The sequence below is a fragment of the Zonotrichia albicollis genome, chromosome 7 (assembly GCF_047830755.1).
Source record: "Zonotrichia albicollis isolate bZonAlb1 chromosome 7, bZonAlb1.hap1, whole genome shotgun sequence".
Taxonomy (NCBI): Eukaryota; Metazoa; Chordata; class Aves; order Passeriformes; family Passerellidae; genus Zonotrichia; species Zonotrichia albicollis.
In genome coordinates, this window is record NC_133825.1 from 43,248,616 (window position 1) to 43,275,982 (window position 27,367).

Genomic DNA, 27,367 nt, shown 5'->3' on the forward strand with positions numbered 1-27,367 from the left:
GTTCAGATATTTTGTTAGTCTAAAATGACTTGAAAATTTTATTAGGTAAATATATCATTATTGCTGCTGGAGTAATGAATTATTAAGTGGACACCCTTATCAAAGGATGGTGTTTCTACTTGAAGAACAGACTGGAACTATACCTTTAAAAAATCCTCCTTGTATTTAAAATTTTATTTTTATTTTGAATGACTAATTTCTGAGCTTTTGGACGTTTTGCTCTGAATGAAAAAAAAATTAGACAAGCATGTATGATTTAAAATAATAAAAAAAACAAACCTAAGAACTTTGCATTTATTTTCACAACTTGGAATTAAAAATGAGGAATGCTGTTTTATTGGTGACATATTGTCATTTTAATGCCTACTTGCCAAAAACTTGCATTTCCACTCTTCCCTACATCTTCCATCCATTATGACTTTTGATTGAATAGCTGACAGTTGAACAATCTTGGACCACCTCTAGAATTTGAAAGAAAACAAAATTGCTGCTTGAATATCCCCTTCTTCCATCAACAATTGCTTCTCAGCTCTGCAGTTTTTCAGCTGAATGCCACTACAGATAATAGCTGAGGATTTTCACTTTTGGTTCTGCTTTAGCCTCTGTAAAATAGTGCAGCTGATACTTCAGGGCTTTATAAATAGCAGCATGAGTATAAATAGCAGCATGAGATTTATTTGGTTTGTTTAGAGTGCATCTCTGAAGGGGCAAGCCAGCCAGTGCAGAAAGATGGTCTTCATTTTTCTGCTGATCTTCTGATGTATTCAAAAGCCCAAATTTGTATCATTCAGCTTCAGCTCTGATTGTTTAAAACTGATTTTTCACGTTTGACAATTTGCAACAACTGTTGGCCTTTTCCCATCCCTGCTATTTTCCATATTTGGCAATCTTGAAACATTTCCTCCTCTTTGGATTCTTCCAACTCTATTGAAGAACTCTTGCTTCAGCTTTCTGTGCTCGTAAAATCCTTTTGAGATTCACTCAGACTCTTCACTGCCTGTTTTCCTGATACCAGCAGATATCTTTAGACTGTGCAGTATTTTTTCTTTTTACAGCTTTCATTACTTTAAAACAATTTTAATAGTTGCTGAAGGCAGAGGAGCTAGCTTTATTCTGGTCTCAGTTAATTTATTCAGCAGTGAAATCATTCTGTTTAGTATTCCTTTTGTGGGCCAGAGGAGCCCAGGTAACTGTGGGCATTACTTGGATGCAGTGTTCTGGCTGCAGCTGAGCCACATCGAGAGGTTCCCCTCACGTAGAAGCCATTTGTGTGTCCTTCAAATAACTCTGGGAATCTTTAAATTACTTTCTTCTTTTTAAAAAGAAACTTGGATAATTATGGCTTCACAGCAGGAGCTTACCTTCATGTGTGCTTTTAAAATTTAATTTTGAAAGCCTGTAAAGTTAATGTGAGGAGAGACAGGAACCCATAGTGATCAATGCTTGAATGAGTCTGACGTTAATTTGCTGCAGTGTTACAACAGTAATTAAAGAAACTAAGAAGTGTCAGAAGAAGCTTAAAGAAGCTTGGGAACTTTAATGGTGTTCTTGAAGTTACTAAAATGTTAATTTCTTATTAATAAAAAATGACAATAACTTCAGAATAGGATTTTTATTTGGTTCTAAACAGATTTGAAATATAAGGAAGACTGTATAATAATTTTAAATAATAGAGTATGAAAGATCTAAAGGGTTATTTAGATTTTAGAATGCAATTTTAAAAATGAAACCTGACTGACTGATGAAAGCCTTAATATATAGTTAATTTAAGCGGGTCTGAATTTATGACTTGTTGCTTGAGATGTGTGGTTTGCTAGCTTGTTCCAAAAGCTGAATGGGAGAAGACCAAGTCATATTTGTAGGCAAATACTCAGGTGACATCCAGAGGTAGTTTGTGCCCAAATTAATTTTTGGTTTGAATTTGAATGATCCTGTAATTTTTTATGTTTATAAATATTATCACTCTTACTTGGTTTACTGACTTTGTATTGAACTCTAGTTTTCCTGTTGGAAGGGCTGTTTATCTCAGTAAAATTAGTAATAAATGTATTATATACTAATAATAAGGAAGGAAAATATTTTCTTCTCTGTCTAATGAAGATGTGCAATATTCTTGTTCTGCTTCATTTTCTTTGTTGATTTGAAGTATTTATTGTTACATTGTGGTATAACAAACACTTGCTGTGTGATCTTTAAGGTTGCACAACTTTTAATGAAAACTGAGATATTCTTACTAGTATTACTGATTTTTTTTTAATTTGCGCAAGGAAAAGTTAATTCTCCATTTTCTGTTGTAAAATCCAAGCATCTTGTTGAAAAAAATAATGCATTAATATTGTATTCCATGTATTAAAGCTCAAAACTGCTCTGGGCTGAGGACCTGTGGACAGTGTTTGGAGCAGCCAGGCTGTGGATGGTGCAATGATCCCAGCAACACTGGCAAAGGACAGTGCTTGGAAGGCTCCTCCAGAGGCCCAATGAAACCTGTCAGTGTCCACTCCAATGAAATGGTGCTTGATGCTACTCTTTGCCCAAAAGAAAAAAATTATGAGTGGTCTTTTATCCAGTGTCCAGGTAAGGTTTGCTTCCATTTTCTCTTACATTGGAAATAAGAGTTTAAGCACACCGAAATAGTGTGGTTATTCTAATTAATGCAAATAGCACTTTCATGGAAAACTCTTTTTTAACAAAATATTTCCTAAATAGTTTGTTTTTCTACTGAACACAAGTATAGGTTGACTTGTGAAATGCAGTGCAAGAAGTTTAGCCAAAATTACCATTAATTTTCACCCACCCTATCCCTCCACATTTAGAAATGAAAACATGTGAATTTTCTTCAGCTCTTGCTTTCTTCTGCTTCTGTATCCATCAAGGAGTGGAACTGGAGAGATATTATCCCAAGGAGAAGACTGATGGACACACAATTCCCTCCTGCTCTTGCCAAGTCTTGCTGACTGTCAGAATGGGGAGCTGCCAAAACCTGAGCTGTGCTTCCAGCTGACCTTTTAGACACTCAGAGTGAATAGAATAGAATTTGTGCATGTGTGGCCTTAAAGAGAATCTCTGAAGTCTCAATTTAAGCCACACCAGTCTGATTTACAGTATTAATTTTTGAGTTCATTGGAAAAGTAAGGAAGATATCATGTGCTGTGACAGTGAGAGCTGTGCTGGTGCAGCCTCCTGCGTGGAAATCCTCCAACCCTGACAGCAGAGTGTGGAAGCAGCTGTGGAGGACTGCAGGCAAATGAAAAACACACTAGGGACCTTGACAACCCTCCAGAAGTCATTTACAACAAATAATACAGTTTAAAAGACAGCTTGAAAGATTTGTAGCAATTTTTTTTCTTTTTTATTTTTTCTTTTTTTTTTAAGAATAAATAGTGTAACTGCTCTACAGTTATTTTTTCAGGAAATGTTCTATTGCTGATAATTTTGGAAGCTGGAGCTTCTGTAGAATCAATACTTTTATGGGTACATACAGCTGTGTTTGCCTTCTTGTCTGCTTTTTTCCTCAGTTTATTCTCTGTTGTGTATGCATATATATAGAGTGAGGGTTTTTTGAAGTCTAAGAAAAATGAAATGAAATGAAATATAAACCCCAATGAACACTGTTGCATATTTTCAGTTAAAACCAAAGAAACCTTCCACACCTCCTAATGTTACTTCCTGAACAAAGAGGCTTATAGTACATTTCTGGAAACAGTAGAATGACATTCTGTTGTTGTATAGAAGTTTCATTACTTAGTCTATATATTGATATTGAAGGATTGTTAACCCTTCAGTGCAATGCATGATTTCTGCCACTAGTGAAATTGTAATAGGTAAATATAGTGCTAGTCTAAACAGCTGTGTTTAATATTTATTCTTGATGGATAAAATTCTGTGTTCATTCTGTGTTCTTATCAAGAAATTACAAAAGTTCAACTTCACTTTACATTCCCTAGCTTTATGAGTTTAAGGGACAAATAGAACAGAAGTCATAGCATTAAAACTTCAATTGCTGTGAAATTTCGTTTTTCATCTGTTTAGGCTGGAGGTTTGGTTCCTAAGATTTTTGTTTTCATTTTCATAAATATTTTCTGTAGTGGATTATACTAAGACAGTTGTTCTTAGCACAACAATCATTTGATGTACTTGAAACAAGATAGAATTAGACTAAGTCTGTGTAAGCCTACTGAACAGTTTGCAGTTAGGATGAAAAGATAAATAGATAGTTTATACCATTCAGTTTGGAGATTTTTCTGCCACATTGATGAATAGTTGTCTGAATCATTCATGGTCATTCAGGCATGAACCCTTTTTTCCTTGTAGTCCATATCCATCCTCCTTATAGTGCCTCTGGGCAATTATGCTGCTGATAAAAATTTTAAATTCCTTTTCATTTTCTGTTTGCTCAAAACTTCAAGATTACTATTCATCAGGCAATATAGAAAATGTTTATTTTTGTGACTGGTCACTTTGAAATCAACAGGCTTGTCTTAATCAACATAAGTTGTCTTAGTATTTCTTATGATAGGAATACAGTTTTATTTTCATTGGATTCTTAGTTTAACTGAACTGTTGTTATAAATAAAGTTGCAAATAACATATATATAAAAAGCAAAGAAAAATAGCTTTGACATTCACCTTGTGAGAAGAAAGGTTTAGGTAAAATGCAAGCCCAGGTTTTTCTTTAAAGTCTAAATTTCTCCTCTGAAAAGCAATGTGAGCAGATTCTAACTAGTTTGTTTAGAACTAGATGAAGTATCTTTACACTAGATCCAGATTGCAATGAAGACACTCTTTTCATAATTTTTCCTGGTTTCAACTTTTTTCTTAAAAATATAATTACCAACAATTGTCAGCTTCATCAGCTATTTCAACACAGAGGTCCAAGGCAAATTAGACATAAAATTGCTTCTCTCCAGGGCAGCCTAACTGAGGATTCAGCTGAAGCACATTTTTGTGTGTGAAGAAAATGACTTTGTTGCTGCCAGTGATGTACATTAAAAGGACTTAAGGAAAAAAGAACTTTTACAAATTTAACTCCTAATTTTTACCTAATTACTCATTACTGTGTCTCGTTAATGTAATGACTTTTAAAATTATTTAATACTGATGTCTCCAGTTTGATTGCACTGAACCAACTTTGAAATTTATTGAACTTGCACTTCTGACTTTTTCCAATGAGATGCATATTTTTAGGGAAACCAGCAAATATATAATGTAATTTTTCCATGGTGTGTCATATCGGTTGTGGATTGCCTTCTTATTGTCTATATATATTTTTTTGAATTTGTTGTAAAATCTCTTCCATTTACTTTGACTCAACAAAATGTGAGAATTCAGAGCTGTCATGTATGACCAGATAATAATATGACGTGGAAAAATCTGAACTTTACAGTTAAGGTTACTTTCAACACCCTGTATAGCACAAAAATTAAGAAATACAAAGCTAAGCATTAGCAAGAATAGAAAATTTATAAGTCAATGGCCAACTAGTTAGAGAATATTAATATTAATCATTTTTCCTACACTATGATATAGTTTTAATTAGGTAATCTTACTTTAATAGAATACCTCTTTAATGTACTCTCTGTTTTTAATTTTTGCTTATTGGGCTGTATTTTCTTTACATTTGCTTTAAGTAATTTAATGTGTAAAACATGTAACAGACCCCAAAATAGAGCTGCAGCTCATGGTACTTTTGTGTAGATTTTCCTGAGAATGGCAACAAACCGAAAATGAGGGAGACACCACAAAGGTGTCTAAAAATCAAGTATTCTTGGGAAGAATAAGGCTTGTGATTTCTAGAGATTAAGCCCAGATAGTGAGAAAACCTAATGTTACAGAAATGTTTAATACTTGTTTGGAAGATTGTCTAGGCGTAGTTACAGAAGAAAGAAGAGATTGTCAACTCGGGAGGTTTTAATGGTTTATGAGCCAAGTCTGGCAATGGCTATAAATATATGAAGTTGCTAAATTATAAAACAGCTCTAAAAACTTTTAAATCATGCAGTGAGAATCCCTTTTTTCCCCTAGCCAAGACACCAATCACTGTGACATTTAAATTAAAAAATCCAAATTTTAAAAAAAATACAATCTTACTGTGATAGCTGTCCTCTTCCATGTCTCCCACCCACTTTGGCACGGAGGAATTGACAAGTCTGACATGGTTTGACATTTGACAAGCTGCTGTAATTGACAGATTACTAATCTGCTGGACACCATGAGCTCTGAAGCTCCACTCTATAGAGAGGTCATCCTTCAAAACCTGGCAGGAGGATCAATGATGCTGGCAGGATTCACATTGTGATTTTGCTGCAGGAGTGATCAGTACTTTGAGTTTCCCCAAAATGTGAAGCTCTGGAGTGGAGTTCTGCTGCAAGATCAGTGGTTTATAGTGGTGTTATTTGACAAAAAGCAATTTTATGCTTTCAAGGCCAGGTGTGCAAAAATTATGTCAACAGGAATCCAGATTTTTTCACTTTCACCAAAATTGACTGTAGTGAAGAGCAACTGAAACTGTTTCATGTGGTCCTGGTGTCCTTAAAATTGCTTTGTATGCCAAAGCTAATGAGGGTCAGGAAAATTAAAATAAGATAATATTTAGTTAATTTATTTTGAGAATGCCTTCTGCCCACTAGATATGTGAGTTCATGTTCTCCATCACAGTAGGTTTTCAAATGATTCACATTTGTAGGTATTGGGGTTTTCATGGAGTCTCAGTTAGTGACTTATTACCTCTTCAAAGATTTCTGAAATGCCTGGACAGCATTTTAAAGCTGTAAGGACTAATTAAATCATTCCAATAGTAAAAAAAACCCCCTTTCTCATAACCCACTTCCCCCCCTTAAAACTCGCATGTCACAGTCAGTTTTTTTGTGAATCCATCTTGTAGTGCAATGCTGTTTTGAAGAGGTTCTGTGTCAAGGTGCAAATATATTTATGCTGGTTATTAGTCAGGACTAAACTCCTCAGAATCACATTGTACTACAATTTCATAATCACATAGAGATGATTTTGTTCCAAAGAGAAATTTACTAATGAATCTTTAAAAATGTTGTATTCCAGCTTGCCAGTGTAATGGCCACAGCACCTGCATCAACAGCAATGTCTGTGATCAGTGTAGAAACCTAACAACAGGAAAACAGTGTGAGACCTGCATGCCAGGATATTATGGGGATCCCACAAATGGAGGGCAGTGTACAGGTAAGTTCTTCTACTGGAAGGAAAAAGAAAAATAGCAAAATGACATTTTATGTAATGTGAATTTAATGTCTTTAATGTAATGTGAAATTAACTTTTCTTTAAAGGTTAAAAGTTGATTTTATAGTGCAGATGAGCTGATCAGCTAAACTAATGATTGAAAATTAGATTAATATATTTAAAGAGAAACTCATTCAGAGTCATTATTTTGCAATTGTTGCTCTCTCAAGAGGAGGAAGAAACTTCCTTGTTGGAGCAACACCTCAAATTATTTCAGAGATATTTCATTAAATTCCACGTGAACAATCATGTTTGAGGCAGTGAGAAGTTACTTATAAATAAACTTCAGTATCTGCCAGAATCTCTGGTAACACTGATTTGTATAAATATGTGATGCTAGTGGAGGAATTATGCATTTATAAGACTAACAGGTCTTTCTCATGTATAGATGAAACAAAAAGTCCTGGTGTGCTGAGGATGGTAAGGCACCCAGACCTATTCAAAGTTTAGTTTTTAAACTGCTGCAGTGGAGGATTCTCCTTGAAGTGAAGGAGAGAATGAAGTCCAGTACTCCAGGTGGTTTTTGTATATTGCTGTAGGGCTACAGGAACTCCTTCCCTTAAAACTGAATGGTGGAAGGAGGAATATATTCAATATGGAACCTCAATAAGGTTGGCTTTGAATCTAGGAGGGTGCTGGAAGGTTTTGCCCCATGACTTTTTATTCTCCATTACTGATGTTTCTTTGAGCAGACCTTTGCTTCTCAAAGAGTATTTCTTCATTTAAAGAGTTTGTTGGTTCCTCAGCACTCTAAGTGCAGTAGGCAATGCATAAAGATTCACATCTGGTACACTCAAGCACGATATGTAAAAATTGTGTTCAAGGGGATAGAAAGATTAATGTCTACCTTTATTGACAATTGAACATTTTGCTGAGGCTTTATGATGCTTTAAATAATTCTTAATAGTTCAGTTTTTCTCCTGAAGTTGACAAAATGTTCTTTTGCTGTCTGTATCACCTTTATGGCAAAATGATGTATTCATACAGCTTTTATTCTTCAGGGATACATTAGCTATCAGCCAAATAAGCATTCCATCACCTTTAGTGAAATATGCATGGTGCAATAATGGCCGAAATCAATTTATAAGACCAGTAAAATTACAAATTTTACAACTTGTTTTTTCGAACCTAGTCTGTAAAAATGCATATTTTTATTGGTAGACATGATTTTAACAGGAGCTATTTTGACTAGAGAATGCTTTAAAAAATAAAAGTGATAATTATTTCAATGCTTTATCTGCTATGCTATGTTGTATTTTTAGTATAGAGTGCATAATAAATGTTTACATCCTTAGGACATTTTGAAGGATGTAGTAATTGTGACCTGTTAGATTTTCTACAGTATCATGAGTACTGTGATAGAAGTGCCCAAATTGTCAGCCAGGGATTTCTGCTGGAAAAAATACCAGTGATCCATAGATAAGTCAAATCAATGTTACTGGGAATTAAGAGAATCTTGGAACCATAGCTGGGATCAGCCATAGTGTAAGCATAAAGAAAGTAAGTAATGGTTCTATATTTTTTCTCCTTCATTCTGCTAATGCTATTGGTAATGCAGAAAAAAAATTAAAGTTGGCTGGAAATTAAAACCATAATTAAAATGGCAATATGTGGAGAAAAATACGAGTTGAAAAAAGGGCAACCCAGTTAGAAGCTGAGCTTAAGTGTGACTGAAATAAGGAGAAAATAAGGCAGGAAATTATATGAAAAAGCCAATCAAAGGACAAAAGAATCACATGGAAGTAAAAAACCACCCAAACCAGTCATCTTTAGAGTTGCATCCTGTGTCAGTTTGCTGCTGCCAGCTGAGTTTCTGGCTGGACCCCGCCAGCTTTGATTTTCCACCAAGACAACCTTTGGTTCTGTGGCTCTCTGAGCACATGGTGTGTTTTTCCCTTGGAGCTCCTGAGTAATTACTTTGAGGATGCAGGTTGAAAACTTTTTAGAGGCATGACAAGATGATGACTATACCTCTGAAAGTACATCTGTAATTCTCTAATATTCTTCATGGATCAAGTTGCTGTAGTTACAAGGGCATAGCTGGCTTTGAATTGGAGAGGAGCAGTCAAAGCTGGGGACAGAGGATGTTCTTGATCTCTGCAGTGCAGAGGTGGAGTCATGTGCTCTGGGACAAAATGTGCAGGTCATTTCCCTAGCACACTCATGACATAAAATAACTTTTTTCCTGGTGTTCTGATGAAAGTACTTATGTATTCAGTGCACACATTAATTTCATGCTGTCATGGTATATGTACTTAGAGGTAAAATCTGAGCTCTTAGTTTGGCTGTTGGTGATACAGGCTAAAATGATTTGCAAGAAAACCTTCCTTTTTATATAGGTTCCATTAGCCCTCAGGAAGGAGAACATGCATAGCAAACCTTGAAGTCCTTGGAAAACTTTTCTCTTTTTTCCTTAACTATGCCAATATTTTCCTAAATCCTTTCTGTTTACACTCCAAGGAGGTAATTCAGAAAGCTCTAAAAGAAATGACTGTCCACCTGTGAGTGATCAATTCTGTTCTGACCTTTGTCCAAGGATGGCAAATTCTGTTAAAATAGAATTATTTTTTTCTATTCTGGTACTAATGGTGGCTTTACAACTGTCATCAGATAACTGATACATTTATCATTTATTGCATAGTGTTATGGTGTTAAATTACTATGGAATGAGTAACAGTTGTTATAGAAAAAGATATAATTCAGATTCCAAAAGGTTTTGAATAGTTGTGATTAAAGAATGGGTAAAAAAAAAAGACTTCTTGAGATTTTCACTCACTATAATTGCTGACATTTCAATAGCTTTAAAACAGATCTAAGGACTTGCTTTGCATTCTGATATGATGCAGGCTTAGTAAATGTGACAAACCTTGCAGAAGGACAAAGAAAAGATGGAGGCATAATAGCAGGCTTCAGATGCATGAAGGGAAACTGAAAAGAGAGGGACATGATAAAGAGCCTTCCCCCACATCCCCATTTTGGTTGAGGAGGAAGTAATGGGATTAGGTTGCAACAAGAAAGATTAAGGTGGAATACAAGGAAAAAGTTCTGCTGGTTAAACTGTGAAAGATTACCTAAATATGCTATGAAATCTGCATTACCACTTGCACTATCCCTTTTAAATTTTCAAACATCTCAAGCTTTGGAAACGGGTAGGGAACTAGCTGATTCCACACATTTTTCTCCAGCCCTTATATTCTGCAGTGTCTTGGAGTCTGAGATCTAGAAAGCGGGGAGGTATTGGGTGAAGATAAAGTGTTCTGATTATATAGGAAAATGAGCTGTGTATAGCCACATGGCTATGGATATTTACCATATTTTGGGTCCTTAATGTTACTAAGATATTAGTATGTTATATACTAGTTATTTTTGCATCTGTAGCATTTTAGTTACTGTGAAGTTAAAAAGCTTTCCATCCTATGCAGGTTTCCCCTGTAGCTAAAACTGGTTTATTTGTGTCAGAAATGTGGTATTGTGGCTGCTGATGGGAAGTAGTTTGGCAATAGTCATATTTTTAAGAAATCATTACTGTTCTTTTTTTTGAAATAACCATACCTAATACCAATTACTCATTTAAATTCTGTCACTTGAAGTCTCTTTTCAATACAGAGAATGAGAATTAGAATTTGTATTCTTGGTGTAAAAATGAGCTTTATATTCAGTTGTCCTAAGATGTGGCTTGCAGTGAAGATATATGTGCTCTTTCAGTTCTTTCTGACATTTCATTGTACAAATATATAGTTTGAATTATTTTATATTTGATTCATTGCTGCATTCTGTACAAAAATCAGTAATAAATTGCAGGGGTCTTTTATGATAAGGGAAGTTCTGTGACTGTAATCTGTAGTTATCTGTTCTTGTACTAATTAAAATGGTTTCAGGGAGTTTGTGGTGTCAAATAGATAGCCACAATAGAAAATGAAATTGATTTCTTACCTTAAACTATGAAATATTTTGAGTTGTACAATAAGATTTGCCTTCCTTTTTGGAAACAAATGTTAGTGCACAAATTAATAAGTCCAGACCCTGTGCATATGCTTAAGGTTTGTTGTCTAAACTCCCTGTCTAGCAAAGAAAGCATGAAGAGAGGGTACCACCCAAGTTACCAGGTCAAGTAACAGCATCCTTTTTTAGAGTTATCTCAATGTGCAAGAAAATAAGCAGGAAGGCAGAGGTGATTTGTGAGCGTGAGGGAATAGAGTGTTCTGGGAAGGGACAGGTTTGGGCTTCCAGGGCAAGCAAATCCATGGGCAGTCCTTGGAGTGCTCATTTCAGTGCTTGTCAGCATGTGCCAGAAATACTGAAGCATTCAAACCCTGTCTTGAACAGCATAAGGCACATTCTGTGTTGTGGTAAAGATTAGATGAGAAATTCACAGCTCAGCCTTGTCTGTTCCTGGGACACCTGGGCAGCCCTTCAGACTGAGGTGCTGAAGAGCTTGAAAGCAGATATCCTAAATCACTTAGATTTTTTTCTAGATTTTGCTCTAGTCCCATTTGAGGGATGATTTTGAAGGTATGAATACTGAAATTCAGTTGACAGAAAATTCATTCTTGAATATTATTGGCTTTTGGAAATAAAACATCTTTGACTGTAGGTGGGAACAGGTCCTGGCTTGCTGTCTTGATGGTTTCTCCTGTTTTCTTCAGGGTCTTGCTCTGTTACCTGCTGCATTTCTTGGAAATATGCAGTTTTTAAATAGAAATTCTAGAAAAAAATAGAGTTGTATGTGTACTGCAGACTGCACTTTTTTTGGTACTTTATGTGCCAAAAATAACCCCCACTATAGGAGATTTCTTGGAACAATTTTTGTTTCATCTTAGTGATGATTTTTAGTATTATTTTCAAATTTATTAATCACTACTTAGTTGTCAGTGTTAAAAAAATTGCTCTAGCTGCTTATCACCTTGACATTTTCTTTATGCATGGTATTTTAAAAAAATATCCCTACTATTTATGAGATGCCAGGAAAAAATTCTTTACAGTAACTAATGACACACGCCATGAATGTATAATATATTTAATAATAATGAGATAATGTAAGCATTTTGCTGTATTGTCATTTTCTTTAATAATGGGATAACACTCCAAGCAGCATTCAGTTTTCCCAGAATTGTGCTGCCATTGTTGCTTTTGCAGCAGAAGGAGACTGTGAGTCCCAGCCCAGCAGGAGCATTGTGTCTTAACTTGCTCTGGTTGTTCTCTAAGCAGCCCTTAAAGGCACCTGAGACTCTGATGGCCATCCTGTAAAAGCTTCCAACCACAGCCTGTTGGAGTGACATTTTTTAAGCAACTCTGCAACATTTCTGTTGCCTTTATAGATCTTTTCCTTTCTCTGTTATCACACATTGGACACTTGCAATACCAAGGCAGCAGGTTCCCTCCATGTTTGGTTTGTATTCATTCTGTTTGGAAAGGTAGAGTTAACCTTTTACTGGAAACATTTGATTTTTTATGAGGTCTTCAAACCATTATCAAAAGTCAGTATGTTTTTAGCAAATATACACCATGTGTACATCATCTGTATTTGTACACCTATGTGCATACATTTATTTACACATGCTGCTGCTTGAAAGCATTCCACATAAACTTTGACATCTAGACATGAGCCACCCAACTGGCATTTAACTACAGGAAATGCCTCAAGGCATTAAAAAAAGTAAATCAGACAGGTATCAATAAAAGACCAAGTTGTCAGAATTACTTTAAAAGTACCTTAGGTTGAAGGATTTTGGTACAATTTAACCCAGCAATAGATTAGGTGTATGGATACATATTTGTGATTATTTGTGTTGGTTAAAAGAATAAAAACTAAAACTTATTAGTGATGTGTTGTCAGTGAAGTTATATCTGAAGAATGCTCTTCCATGGTGTTCAAATCTTGTTCTTCAGAAAATGTGATTATTCTGCTGAGTTACTGACATCTGAGATGTGGGGTTTTGAGAGAAGAGGCCAAGGGTGCCACAAGCCATTACTTCAAGTGTCTGTGAAAGAGAGACATGAGAAAGATGTTAAACTCATCCTGGCAGCAGATTGACAATGTTCTCCTTGCATTTTGGATTCTAGCTTACTTTTAAAGATGCCTAATGGGTGACTTTACAAATTGTTTTCTCTGGCACTATTTCTATAACTTTTATCTATTCAACAGTGGCAACTTTCATAATGTGTTTTCATCATGCCCCTCTGTGGAGGAGCTGATTCTGATTTCCTTCCTTTCTTCTCCAAAAGAAAGACTGTTAAAAGCTGCCATGGGCACCCTCAAGAACAGACAGAGCTCTCTTCCTGTAGAGCACAGAGGGCAATCAGTGTGTCAGATATCTAAAAAAAGAATCCCGTTTGATTAACTTAAAGTAATTGTGGGGTTCCTTAGATGGGATGCCTACACCAATACCCACTCTAATGCGCTTACTTTAAAGTAATATCCATTCTGATTTTTTAGCCACAAAAGAATCATTTTGAATTAGGCTGTCTATGGAAAAATATGAGAAATGTGCCGAGGAAAAGTAATTGAAAATAGATCCCAGGAAAATTGGCCCATAGAGCCCAGGATGACATAAGCAGAATGTCTTTGTTTGCTCCCCAGCCATTTTCTTAGAATGTAGTTACAATGTATACATGAATATGTACACAGCATTTGTATATGAAATTTGATGGACAGCAGATTACATAATTTCATACACTTCCAAAAGCAACCTGTCTTTCATAAAGGAAAAAGTTGATAACATGACAAGGAAAACAGTTTTTTATTTACTTCTTTTTTTTAAAAAAAATAATGGTGTATGTAGTTGATAGAAAGGTACCTGCTAATTTACATTTAGACTTATTTTTCAAGGTTTCAAAAAGTTATTTAAGCAATGAGTGAACAGAAAGCAGCAGTTTTAATTTTTCACTTTAACACTGCTGCTATGTAGCTTTAGAATTACCTGCAGTTGGGGATTGCATAGGGCAGGTAGAGAAGCATCAAATATAAAGCATCTGAATATAAATTTGTATGACTTTATTTAAGACAGTAAACCTAAATATGGAATTAATTGTTTCCTTAAGAATAGTTTTGTTTAGCAAATATCAAATATGCTGCCATTTTTCTATGAGTTTTGGTCTTAAAACACCTGGAGACTAACAGCTTCAGGAACTGATGGATGATGCTATTTCAACAGGAAAAGTTGGACAGGTACTGTTGGCCTGAGAAGTAACTTTTTGGAGTCCAAAAAGCAGAGAGAGTCTTGCATTTAAAACTTCATCAAGAGACAGCTGTAAACTTGGACTTTTTTCCTTCTACAACACACAGTTCTGTTTCAAAAAGGTTTCTGGTCCAAAATCTTGTATTCTAGGGCTATGAGTCCTGATGAAGGTAGCACTAACAATGAGAGCAAAGAGCTTTTAACTGACATCTACTGGAAAAACCAGAAATGTAGGAAGCATAAATATTCTCAATTAGCAGTATAAATGTCAGCAAAAGCATTTACTTTCTGCATCTTCCTAAAGTAGAACAAATGTCCAAATGGGAGTTTTGACTCTCTTAGAGTATGAAATGGCAGCTTGGGATACAGAGGTTTGATATAGTTTTTCTGCTTAGCTGTTTTAATGTCTAGCATGTAGGGAGTTATAATTGTGTACTTCACTGGTGCAAGATCACACATTTGGCATTCCATCTTTAGCTGTCTGAAATTTACAGGAAACTTTGTATTAGGTTAAATATTGTATTCTAGAAGCCCTCTTTTCACAGTGACTAAGTATGAAATTAAAAAATCACAAGTATCTTTTAGTCCAAGCACTTCAAGTTTAGTCACAGAAAAAAAGGATTTTCAGTGGATTGAATGCTTATGACACAAGACCACAGGAGCCTATGTGAATAAAGACATTTTATGTAAAAACAGGTAAATGTTGGAAGTGGGTGGAAGAAAGAGTATGGTGTGCTCTGTACTGTCTTCAGGTACTATAATTTCGGAGCTAAATGTAAAAAACCTGTTTGCTTGTACCTTGGTTTATAATAAACAGTGTGTCACAAGTTCACAGCAAAACTCTGTGATAAGAAGCTATAATTTAAGATTATTCAGACAAAGAAAATCTCACATGCTAAGTTCCAGCAGATAACATGATTTTGTTCATGCTGTACAAACAAAATAGCAGAAGGCTTTGATGAATGAAGGGACTGTCAAGAAATCCCATTTTGCAGTAGTAGTGGTATTTTGTTTTGTTTTCCCTAATTTGTTTTTTACCATTCAATATTGAATAGAGATGACACCAATCCCTTGGTTTTGCAAAATGAAATACCTTATAATAGTATTAACTAAAATGCTGGAATTTGGTTTTAATAGAAGGAAAAGGGCTTCTTGGTTCATATGAAACACAAAGAAAAGGGATTCTAGTACAATAATCTATTCAAGAAAAGCCTCATGTTGCTTTTTGAAATTTTGAGCAGTCAGAATAAACACTCTTTCAAAAAGACCTTTTTCCCCAAAGGTGATTTGAAAATTTATTTTCCTTCCTTTAATGAATGCTCTTTATTGAACAGCATCCAAGATAGTCTGAACACTGAGTGAAGCCTGGTTTTGGGCTTAGTTATGAATTTAAATTAGGTTCACTTCAATCAGAATGTATTCAAAATCAGTCCTGTGCTACTAAACCAGAAGTGGATTGCCATTGGAAAAACTTTGTTGAGGAACTTGGAAAAAGGCATCTTTAAAAATTACTGTTCCATTTTTTTTGACTGCCAAGCAAAATGTGCTAAGCAAACTTCTCAATATGCTGTTAATTTTTGTGTACACAGATAATTTTTTTTTTTTTTGTAGATTAGAGCTATATTGTAAAGTATGATTTCTAGCACAATTAATTGTAAGTTCAAACAAAAAACTCAAACTAAAATTAGGAAACCTTTTATAAATACATTTATATTCCATAACCTACTTAGAATAATGTTAAGTGAAGGACCCAGAGTTACACTTCAGGGAAAGTACAATTGTCAAGTATCAATAGACATTCAGATACTCATAATTTTATGAGAGGAAAAAAGAAGACAACTGTTAAGTGTAGCATGATGAACCTCCAGAGAGAGATTATTTGTGTGACTGTGGGATTTCAGAAGGTTTTGACAGGATGCCTGTTCAACATGTTTAACACTTTTGATGTTTTTCCTTGACTGCATACAGAAGACTTTTATAAACTTTCTGTCAAGTACAACTGTTTTAACCTACCTCTTGTTTCTCCAAATCTGCCTTTACTTCCTAAACCAGGATGTGTGTTCTCATAGCAGAATTATGTGATTTTAGGAGCAGTCAGCCTGGCAAACTGGTTCAAGCATCACCTGAGGATTGCTGTTGGAATGATTGGTTGGGGGAGAACCACTGACTTTTTTTTCTTGCCTAAGAAAGTTTTATTGTCCATCCTGAACAATCACAGTGTAATTGTGTAGTTAAATCACTAGTAACCAATTTTATCAACTGCACTTTTGTTCCTTAAGCATGATGGCTACACTAGGCTGCTTTGTGTAACTTCTCCATCCAGCAAAGTTAATGCTAATTTACTCTAGTGGAGTGGGAGCAAGGCAGCTTTTTTAAAAAGAAAAATGAAAAGACCTTAATTTAAACTGTTCCTGAGGTCTACTATGCAACAAAAATATCTGAAATAGTAAAAAGTATAAGAACAACTTGTGCTATCTTAATCTGTGTAAGTAGCAGGCATTTTGTGCTTGTTCAGCATCTTAGCCTGAGAACTTTGAATTCAGGCATCCTTTAATTGATAACCACTTATAGCTTTTACAGATATTGAAGAGATACAGCAGTTTGATTTATATTATATTCCTTTATCTCTGTGCTTATTTAATCTACTTGCAATGATTAATGACAATTCTCTTGCTCTCCCTGATGTTAGTGATCAAGTCCTCCTGCATGCTCTTGTGGAGCACAGTTTCTGACAATGATGAACCAGTTGCTCTGCATTCTTATTTTGGGGGTTTTTTTGGGTTTACATGCTATAAATTTATTTTATGTGGTAAGGAATACTTATAAAATGTATTTCTGATGTGCTGTCTGAGCTTTGTATCAGTATGTTCACCTTCCTAATGAAATGTGTAAATCCATTGGTTTCCAAATGATGTTCCTAGAGGAGATAGGCGGGACATGATTTAGAAACTTTCAGCTGTCTAGAAATGTCCTGATTTTGTCAGGCTCTGATAAACAAACATATTTTTCCCTGGATTGAAGGTGATGTCAAGAGCTGTGTCGATGCTGTGTCTGGCTCAGGGGGCACTGGGGGCAGGCAGCTGCAAGCTGGAGATGACATTTTCTTAAATCACTGTTACTTGATCCTCAAATAAGCCTTTGACTAAAGCCAGTCTTCTCATCCCAAATGCAATAGACAAAGTAGGAATTTTGCTTGTTTCTAATTTCTGCATCTCCCCTTCTACATGTGTTTTGGATTGAAATGGTCACCCCTTTCCCTAAGGGGGCTTGGGACCCCCCATAGCTGGTGAGAAAATAGATTTTGAGGCATTGTGCAGCTCACATGCTCATTCCTCAACTGATCCAATGAAGATCTTCAAAAAAACTTGTAATGGCATTTCAGTTTGATTGCAGTTGATTCTGCCTTCATTTTCTGAGTGCTAAATGAAATACATTATGATGCCAGACCACATTAGTTATTTAGGGGAAAAAAAAGCCTCCCTTGCAATGGAATACATTAAAAATCAGTTGTATTTTGTACGTCCTAATGGCTAAGGGAGGGAAATGATTTGCTGACTTCTTTACATTTCGTGGCATTTTTGCTTGATAAATTGTAGAAATCATTTCTTTTTTTTGGGCTTTTACTCTAAATGACCACATACACACAAATAGTTGCAATCACCAGTTGTTGACTTCAGATGTTTTTCACCTTAGATTGGAACTTTTTCTTACCTTTAAGGGTGCTATGAATAACATTTGAATGCTTTTAAATACTTTTGCATTTCATACTGCCTTATAATAATCTTTCTAATTTTTTTTTGTTATAACTTCCAAAGTGTTCTCTTTAGAAAGAATGGGGGGAAAACTAACAGCGTTTTGATGAAAGGAGCTTTTTGACCAAAATTTCCAAGATAGTACAGAAGCTGCTGTCTTAAGAAAATTTAAAAGGACATAATAGCAATAATAATAATAATAATAATAGTAGGTACTGGGCCTTTTATTGTCTGAAAAAGTCTTAAACACATCTCAATATGGACATTAGACCACAAAGGTATCCAAAATCTTCATTTTATGTTTTTTCTTTGCAAATAACTGTCAAGACTGACTATTTTAGTTTTTACTAAAGCTTGTAAAAGTTTGTCTATCAGATCTGAAATTACTTCCTTTTTAAGTAATTCCAGTTTTCTCTTGTGTTTTCATGTGAGAAATCTCTTCACAGCTGAGGAAAATTAAGAGTAATTTAAAAAGAGATATTTTGAATCTTGTGAAGGGTCTCTTTTAATGCTTGGATATGTAAAAACTGTCCCGTACATCAGATACAGACTTCAGTTTTGAGTTGAACTCTTAAAATCTGTAGGTTAGCCCAGTCTAAATTTGTAGGCAATTTAGTTTTTGGTAACTAATATTAATATTGTGTTTAAAAATGATATGAATAAGTGGAAAGATTTAAAAGGAAACTGATAAATATGACATGCTAAACTTATCTCCAGATAAAGGAGTATTAATAATTTCACTTGGAAGTTTTCATTTTTCTATGTTCAAAGCTAGTGTAAAAGTTTCAGTTTTTTAAACAGATTAACATGGAAAACATGAAAGTGCTCCTACTGTATTTTGTGAGTTCATGTGACAATGTTTTTGTTCAGCATGTTTTTTGGTAGAAAATGCATATTATTCCAACAGCAAGCTGTAAAAATTCGGTGCAATGGCTCAGTATTGGCATGAGAAATTCAGGCACAGCATTACTCTTGTTAATTGTTTAAGATTCTGCTCAGTTCCTAACAAGAAAAAAAGATCCTGTCTTTCTTTCAGTGTTAATCTCGTGTTTTGCATTTTCATTATCTACTTGTATGAAGCAAAATTATGATTTTCCAAGCTGTCTTTATACTGTTACTTGCTGATGATTAAAGACAGCTTTACTGTGATTGCTTGAGAGGTATTTATTACAAATAAACAAAAGAAATCAGTTCACTTTTCAGGATGAATGCTTTGAACAGAAGGAATTATGAAATAGAAACACTGCAGGGCCATTTTACCAGAGCAAAAATGGCTAAAGAACAAATACAAGCCTTTAATTGATGAAGGTGTCTTTAGGTTGAACCAAACTAAATTTTGATTTCTGCCACAGATAATCAGTCTGTCTGTTGTTTCTGGGTTTATTAGGATAAATATCCCACTTCTGGAATGTATGTTTAGTCCTGAAAGCTAAGGAAGTGACACCTGTGATTTCCAGATTGTTGACTGTTGCTTTTCAGGACAAAATAATTGCCTTACCAGTGGTCACATGATCTCAGTAGTGTTAGTTCAAGCTCGAGTGAAATTGTCTGTGTTTTAATATGACTTAAAGTTCCATATCTGAGTGACAGGAATCCAAAATATTTGTCTATTCTGTTTGCCTTTTCTCTCTGTCTCACAGTCCTCAGCACTGTGTTAGCACACCTGTGTTTTTTTCTTTTTGTGCTATTAGGCTACTATAAAAATAAATTAATTCGAAACCAAAGAAATATAAATCACATGGTAAAACAAGAAATATAGTCCTATATGTGTTAATTTTTATATTAAGACTGATTTATTTTGGAGAATAATCATGTCACTGTAAAATGACAATTCCATTACTGCATGTACAGCAGTATGTTCTAATAGCATCTTTTTCCTTTTTTTTTTTTTTTTTTTTTTTTTTTTGTACTCCTGGTTTTATTGGTCATTGCCTTCACAGCAGTTCTTTAGCTTAATTTTAGCTAAAGCTACTTGGTGATATTGCAGAAGTGTTATTGGGCACATCTTTTTGCTTTTACATTTCCTGTCTCAAAGGCTGAATGGATGTATTTCCTATAAAAGCAATTGTTGAATGGGAAAAGGGTATCAGGGGCTTCTAGCTAAATACACATTTCTAGAGAATTAAGTGACTAGACAGCTTTGCAATGTTCCTAATGTAGCAAATAGTCTCTGTAGGGCAGTTGCCATATGAGTAGACTAATAGATTACATAGGTGAACATTTACTGGGAAACTGAGCATTAAAATTTTGGATCTAATAGAAGTTTATACTTGCTATTTCTTACTTAGCCTAATCTACAAGAACTGCTCTATTTCCTTTTCTTTTGATTTAACATATGTTAGCCTTGAATGTTAGTAAAATTAACGAAGTATCACACCTCAGTATTTAAAGGTATTGTCATAGCTTTCCTTAAAAAAACATCAGCAAGGTGTCTTTGGGTAATTATCCATGTACTGTTCTAGTTTAGCAACCTTTCATGCAAGCAAACAAATTTACTTAAATCACCATCTGTAGTGAGCTCCATTTGAGAGCAAAAATGCTCTTGCAGCTGTATGCTGGAGATGGGGGCTAAACAATCAGTGTTTAAATTCAATTGTTTAAAATGCACCCTGCATGGAAATGGTGATGGGTATTCTTTTGCTGTCAGCAAGAACATTTATATGCTGAGCTGGCAACTTGGAATCAATCATACATTGGATTTATTATTTAATAAATTCTATAGGGTTGTGATTTTGCAGCATGGATTTGCTCTACTGGATTATATTGTTTTCATATAATCTTTCTGTTCCACTTAGAATCTGCATGTTGTACAAAAGAGTATTTTGAGCTGCTATTTCCCTAAAAATAGAGTAGATATTGCAAGGATGAGTTGTTTTCTTCTTGTTTTTAAAGCTCTAATGCCATCATTTCACTTACTGTGTAAAAAATAACAAAAGAAATGTTTAAATTCTACCTTTTAAGCAGATTTTTATTGTGAGCCATAGATTATTTATTTTAAATATTTAATTCTTGGTAAAAACATGATAATTAAGTATTTAAATTAGCAGGCGTGCATGATATAAACCTAAGTAGGAGATGAATGCACAGAATTATTATGGGAAGACTTGAGGTTGTCTGAACTCGCTTTTTCTGTCCAAAGGTGCAGCAAAAAGTACACAAAATCATGGAACCATTCAGTTTGGGAAAAACCTCTAAGCTCACCCAGTCCAGCCATTACCCCAGCAGTGCCAAGCCCATCACTATCCATCCCCAGGTGCCACATCCACACATCTCAAATCCCTCCAGGAACAGTGAATTCACCACTTCCCTGGGCAGCCTGTTCCAGTTCTTGACACCCCTTTCAGTGAATGAACTCAAGTGTTGGCCTCAGGAAAGTATGGAAAATAGAAATTGAATCTCTTTTCCTGATTTCTGCCAGCTGACAATGATTGGTACAAAATATGATTTTAAAACTGATCCCAAGACCTGGTCTAGTTTAAGTAGCAATAGGCTGGGAAAGATCCTACCTTAGCTGCAGTATTAACTATTGGCTACATTATTATCCCAGGAGAAACCATTCACTGAGAGTGGTTAAGCAGAGAGAAACAAATAGAAAATAATAAAGAAAATATGTATAGAGGAGTACAGAAATATTGGGGTAATGGAAGAATGTCAGTCTTCTTCCAAATATTCTAAAATATTGTCCGGATCTGCTATTGCATTTCTTTGATCACATATACTCACATTTGCTTCAGTAACAGCAGCAATGGCTAAAATGAATTTTTTTGGGTTACTCTTACATAGAAATCCACAGATTGGTAGGAATTCATTTTACATCACACACTTGCAAACCCTAGATAATTACCTGCATATAAAAAGCATATTAAAATAGGCTTTCATTGCTGTGAAACAGATTTTTTTTTCTAGATTTAAAAAGTATAAATGCAAAGGTGTTGTCTTTTCCCCTGGTATTATCCAGGAACAGTGAGGTTAATAATAGGAACTTGCTGAATGAGAGTAATAAATGTTCACTGAAGAGCTGCTGCTATATAATCACTTATGTTTTCCACTTCCACATTTGTGATCTACTTCCTGTTAAATGAGCAATAATTGTGGGAGCAATCAATTAAGGTTAGTTTGCAATAGCTTTTATATTTGTGAAAACACTGACAGCTCTTGGAATGTGCTTCAGAATTTACCCTTTTAGCTCCTTTTATAACTTTTGTGCTCTCTTGTAATGGAGCATCACTGTTAAGAGTACTTAACTATAAGCAGAATAAGATACTAAAATATATTCCTGTATTTTTCACTGAAAGCATTGCAAAGACTTACACAATTAAAATTAACTTTTGTGAAGAGGCTTTTCCAGCTTTAAGTGCCTAAATAATAATTCTATAAATGTAGAGTGGAAAACATGAATGGATTTGGGAAAACGTAACTGATAATGTAGTGGCAGCACTTCAATGAACATTTAATGTAGAGTGTCAAGAGGATAGCAGAATTACAACATGTAGGATTTTGTGGTAACTGCAGGTATTTTTCAGGTGTGTTGTTTTATGAAACAGAGGAAAACATCACACATCACTATGTGCTGCACAGAAATTTCTGATGTTTCTTGCAGACAGATTGAATGCCTGGCATCTCCTTTGTAAGAATTCTTCTTTAAGTTCAGCTGGCTATTTAATGAGCTCTGAGGGCTGAACAAACCATTGAAGTCCTGAAATGGACATTTTATTTCAATAATATCTTACATTTAATTAGGCTTTACATTGTCTCATACCTTTTTCTCTGTTTGTCTTAGGCTGTGGCAGAGGTGAGAGTGTGTATGGAATGGGACACTGTCAAAGAAGGATTTATTGTGTTATTCCTTATCAGTATAAGGGAAGTTTAAAACTCAGTCTGTGATAGGAATTCAATATGAGATTATAAAATAGAGAATAAACTTTTATCTTATACAGGTCACCCCTTGGTACCATATCTGTTCCCAAGCAGGACCTCGTATATTAAATCCTTTATCTTAGTCATAATTAAAACTTCAGTGAAAGCTTAATGTGAACATCATGGTGGGTTCAGAGTTACTTTGGATTAAAGAAAGACTTTGGGTGTGATGTCAATATTAGTAGGGAGTCATTCCATTGATGTGGGGATGAATTGACACATTTACCAGGGAGAGATTAGTAAGTTTGGTACACTTGGTTAGGAATAAAAAATGGCTGCCTAAACAAGATAGAAATTCACATAAACATGGAAAGGAAAAGGAAGAAGAGCTCAAGAACTGGAAACTGGAAAATGTTTTTGAGGTGAGAATCTATCAGGCAGCAAGCGTGGCAGTGAGCAGACCAATGTGGAGAGAATTTCTTTGGCCTTAAAGTGGAGTGGAGGGGTGATGTTGTTCCTGTGATTCTCCTTCAGTTCAGATTCCAGGAGCTTTAAAAGTTGTCTGCTTCTAGAAAACTCTTCTTGAGGACTGTACCTGTAGTGTTTGCTCTGCCTTTGTTCAAATGGTCTCTGGGATTTCTTTTTGTTCACTTTTGAAAATAGCAAGAGTTCCAATTCTATTAGATCTCTTGCCAAACATCTGCAATAACACTTTAATTAGACATTTCAAGCTGAATGGATTTTGTCATTGGTCAGGATTTCACCCTGTGTAGCCAAGATGAATTATGAATAATTTTCTGGGTTGCAGATTGAAATGGTAGATTTTAATTGCTTTTTTCAAACTGCTGTTACTTAAGATGTGGAGGACAGCCTGTAATAATGCGGGAATAGTTTTTAACTCTGCAGAAAATAAAGTAAGTGATATGCTAGTGAATTTTTTGGAAAAAGATTATAATTGAAGTAGTACTAGATATATATTTCAATAGAGCTTGTAGGAAATGTGCTTGGGATGAAGTATTAAAATCTATGAATATTCACCTAATTATCAAATTAAGTAAGAGTGAGGAAATCTCATTTTTCCTTTTTGGTTTTACAGCTTGCACATGCAGTGGACATGCAAACATCTGTCACATGCAAACAGGAAAATGTTTCTGCACAACCAAGGGAATCAAAGGAGACCAGTGTCAACTGTGAGTACAGTTAAATGTAGCCTAAAGTTATTGCAATCCTTGATTAGTGAATAATCACTGTTTTTCCCATTTCATATTGTTGTTTTGGTACTGGTTTTGTGATTGACCTGCTGATGCTTTAGTGGTGGATATAGTGTTCCCTGCATTTCTCAGGAAATTTCACTATTACTTAGATTTTAGTTAAAAGAATTACATCACAAATTTCAGTAATATTTTGAGGATACTGCAGACTTTTAAAAAATCAAATTTTTTTTCCAAGAACAAACTTGAATTACTTCTATTTGACTTCCTTTCTCTTAAGTTTTTAAAACATTAGTGTGAGGAAAAAATTCATATGAGTTGGTAATTACATTCATTATGTTTGTCACTTATTTTTAATGGGAATCTAGAGTGATTTCATTTCTAGGGTTTTGGAACTTGACTAAGGTGTTTTAGACTCCCTACTAATATTGACATCACACCCAAAGTCTTTCTTTAATTTCCCACATCATAAAATCAAGACCATAGGAATGTGTAGACCTGTCATGGAAAGTACTCTTTTTTTTTGGACTGGAATAGCCTCTTGTTTTTAGAGGAAGTGTTTGCACCTTCACAACAAATGGAGTCCTAAGAACAATCATGTGCTGAAGTGGAGTAACTTATCAAATAGGAGAAATAGCACATTGAAGTTAATTGTGAATAGCCTTAGATTTAAGATGCTTCTTTCAGTCTGTTTTATCAGGTACACCATGTTATTTAATAGGAACTTTATTTATTTTGCAGTTATAATTATTTTAATAGTGTCTGGCAACAAACTGACCTTAGCAGTTTTGTTTAGAACTGGGGAGAAGGCACATGAATCCAGCCAACTCCTCCCCAGCAGGGAGAGCTGCCAGGAGCTTCTGCTCTGCCTGCCACAGGACATCCACTTACACTGGATTTGTGAATTTGCCCTTGATAGACTCAATGAACTGGCCTGGATCCTACCTGTAACACTTTGCTTGATAAATTGTAAAGAAACACAAATTTCTGATGCAGAGGATCTGTGTATATCCGTGAGAAAGAGCTGTGCTGGCAGCTCTGCTGTTCCTCTGGGACTTGGTGTCCAGCTAATTGAAGACTCTCTGGATGAGATGGCAAATCAAGATTAGGACTAAGTGATGAAATTTTATCATGACAAAAGCTGGAATGATGATATCTTTAAGTTCCAAATTAAGTCTTCCCTGAGAAGTCTTTTTCCCCTCTTTTTGTGCCCATACAATTAATCAGTTTTAGGTGTTAATGAGTGATCTGATTATCAGCTACCAGCTCTGGACTTGAATTGATGCCATTCTGACTATGCAAAGAACAGGAAGAAAAAGACAACAATTTCTCCTCTGTCCTTTGTAACCCCTGAACCACAGAAAACAGTTTCAGTGCTGAAAATGCTAATTCTTTACTGACTACCCTCCACATAAGGCACTCTTTTGAGGCCTTCACCCCAGCCCGTCTCTCCTGTATCTCTGTGGTTGTTGGTGTCATTTGTCCTGTGCCTGTTTCATCACTGTTTATTCCACTCTGATTTGGAACTTTTGTCTCATGTGAGCGGTTTTGCTGCTCATCTGTGTCAGTCTGCTGTCCTGAGTTTGTCTATCCTAAAAGGTTCTTTTACCCCACTTACTGAACTAGAAGAGAAAAGGTTTTCCTAGTTGGGGACTTCTCTTGTCAGAAGTTACAGCAGTTCCACAACACAGATGAAACAGAAATTTGAATTTTGACTTTTCAAGAGTAAACTTACAATTGCAGTTTCAGACTGAAAATCTCTTTTTTAGTCACATGTAATGCATTCCTGTTCTAGATTCATACACAAATCAAAGGCTTGTCCACAGCAAGCTATGGTGTTTAAACATTTGATATTTTAAGTGTAGGTGAGTTTTTTTGGGATGAAATAACATCTGTTGGGTTCATGGGTACTCAAGCAAATAACCACAGATTTTGAGTTGGAGGACGTAATTTAGAATGTGTCATTTCACCATCATGGTTGTTTTGAGAGAGTGATCCACTCATGTGTGGAAGTTTCAATCAAATATTTTTTATCAATTTCATTAGAACATCAGGAGATGAAGAGCATTAAAAAATAATTAAAAAAAAAACAATCACTAATGAGTCACTGAATGCAGTCCCAAACTCATTCAAAACTTCATATGAAGAATATGAACTTGATTTATTTTGTATTATGCTTAAAAAAAATAGAAAACTATTTCCTCTTTAAAAATAATTTGTACACTCACAACCTCTCTTGAATGTATCACAAGATATATATGCAGTCATTATCTAGAAGATAAGGACAAACTAAAATCAGCTCAATGCTTTCCTTGTATTTATTACTTTATTATATTCTGTATAAGTAATCTGAAACTTGATTCAAAGTGGGAATACTGCTCTCCATTGCTCTGGATGAATTTTTTGGGGCTATTTTGCTACTGACTAGTTAGGCTAAAAACCTCAGCAGCAAATCTACAACCTTGTGGTTAGCTAAAATAAGTATTTCCATGAAAATTCCAAACTCTGGCTGTTCAGTGGGTAAGATGGATTGATATTTCTGTCAAGAATCCTATTGATTAAGAAGTCATAGCTGCAGGGCTCTGTTGTGCCTTGTGGGCAGAGATTTTATAAAATTTGGGAAAGTTTACAACATTTTTTATTTTTATTTTATTTTTCCCTCCCTACTTTATCAACTCTGTGCTTTCATGTAAGATCTTATTTATTTTATTTTTATTTATTTGTGTATTTTTTTAGCATACCCATCTCTCAGTTGCATTAAATCCTTGATTGTGCTGTTGGATGGCATGCAGCACAGTGCCATTTGAAATTAAAATTAGTAAAGCTGTAAAGTTTTTACACATTTGTATTCTGCTTTACAGTGTTTCTTAAATGACCACATATGATCATGGTCATATGATCATTTCACATGATCACATGATCATATATTTGTCATATGTTAATATTTTTGTTTCTGTTAAGTTGGTTGTTTCAGTTGGTAAAAACTTTTAGTAATCTCCTGATCATGAAGAAATTATTGGAATGGATTGATTATTCTAAGTAACTAGACTGTAAACATTAATACCAGATACAAATAAAAATACTCAATTTCTTGTTTTTCCCCTTAATTTTATGAAAATGA

General features: G+C 34.9%; 1 protein-coding gene across 4 annotated transcripts in view; it reads left to right on the forward strand.

Moving 5' to 3' along the window:
* Positions 1–27,367, forward strand: part of ATRNL1 (attractin like 1) — a 438,168-nt gene that overhangs the window by 114,372 nt on the left and 296,429 nt on the right. For all 4 annotated transcript variants that reach the window (XM_074545284.1, XM_074545285.1, XM_074545287.1 and 1 more), the window contains exons 18-20: positions 2,356–2,574; positions 7,054–7,191; positions 24,132–24,225. In XM_074545284.1, coding sequence (XP_074401385.1) covers positions 2,356–2,574; positions 7,054–7,191; positions 24,132–24,225 — 451 coding nt within the window. The remainder of the gene's footprint in view (positions 1–2,355; positions 2,575–7,053; positions 7,192–24,131; positions 24,226–27,367) is intronic.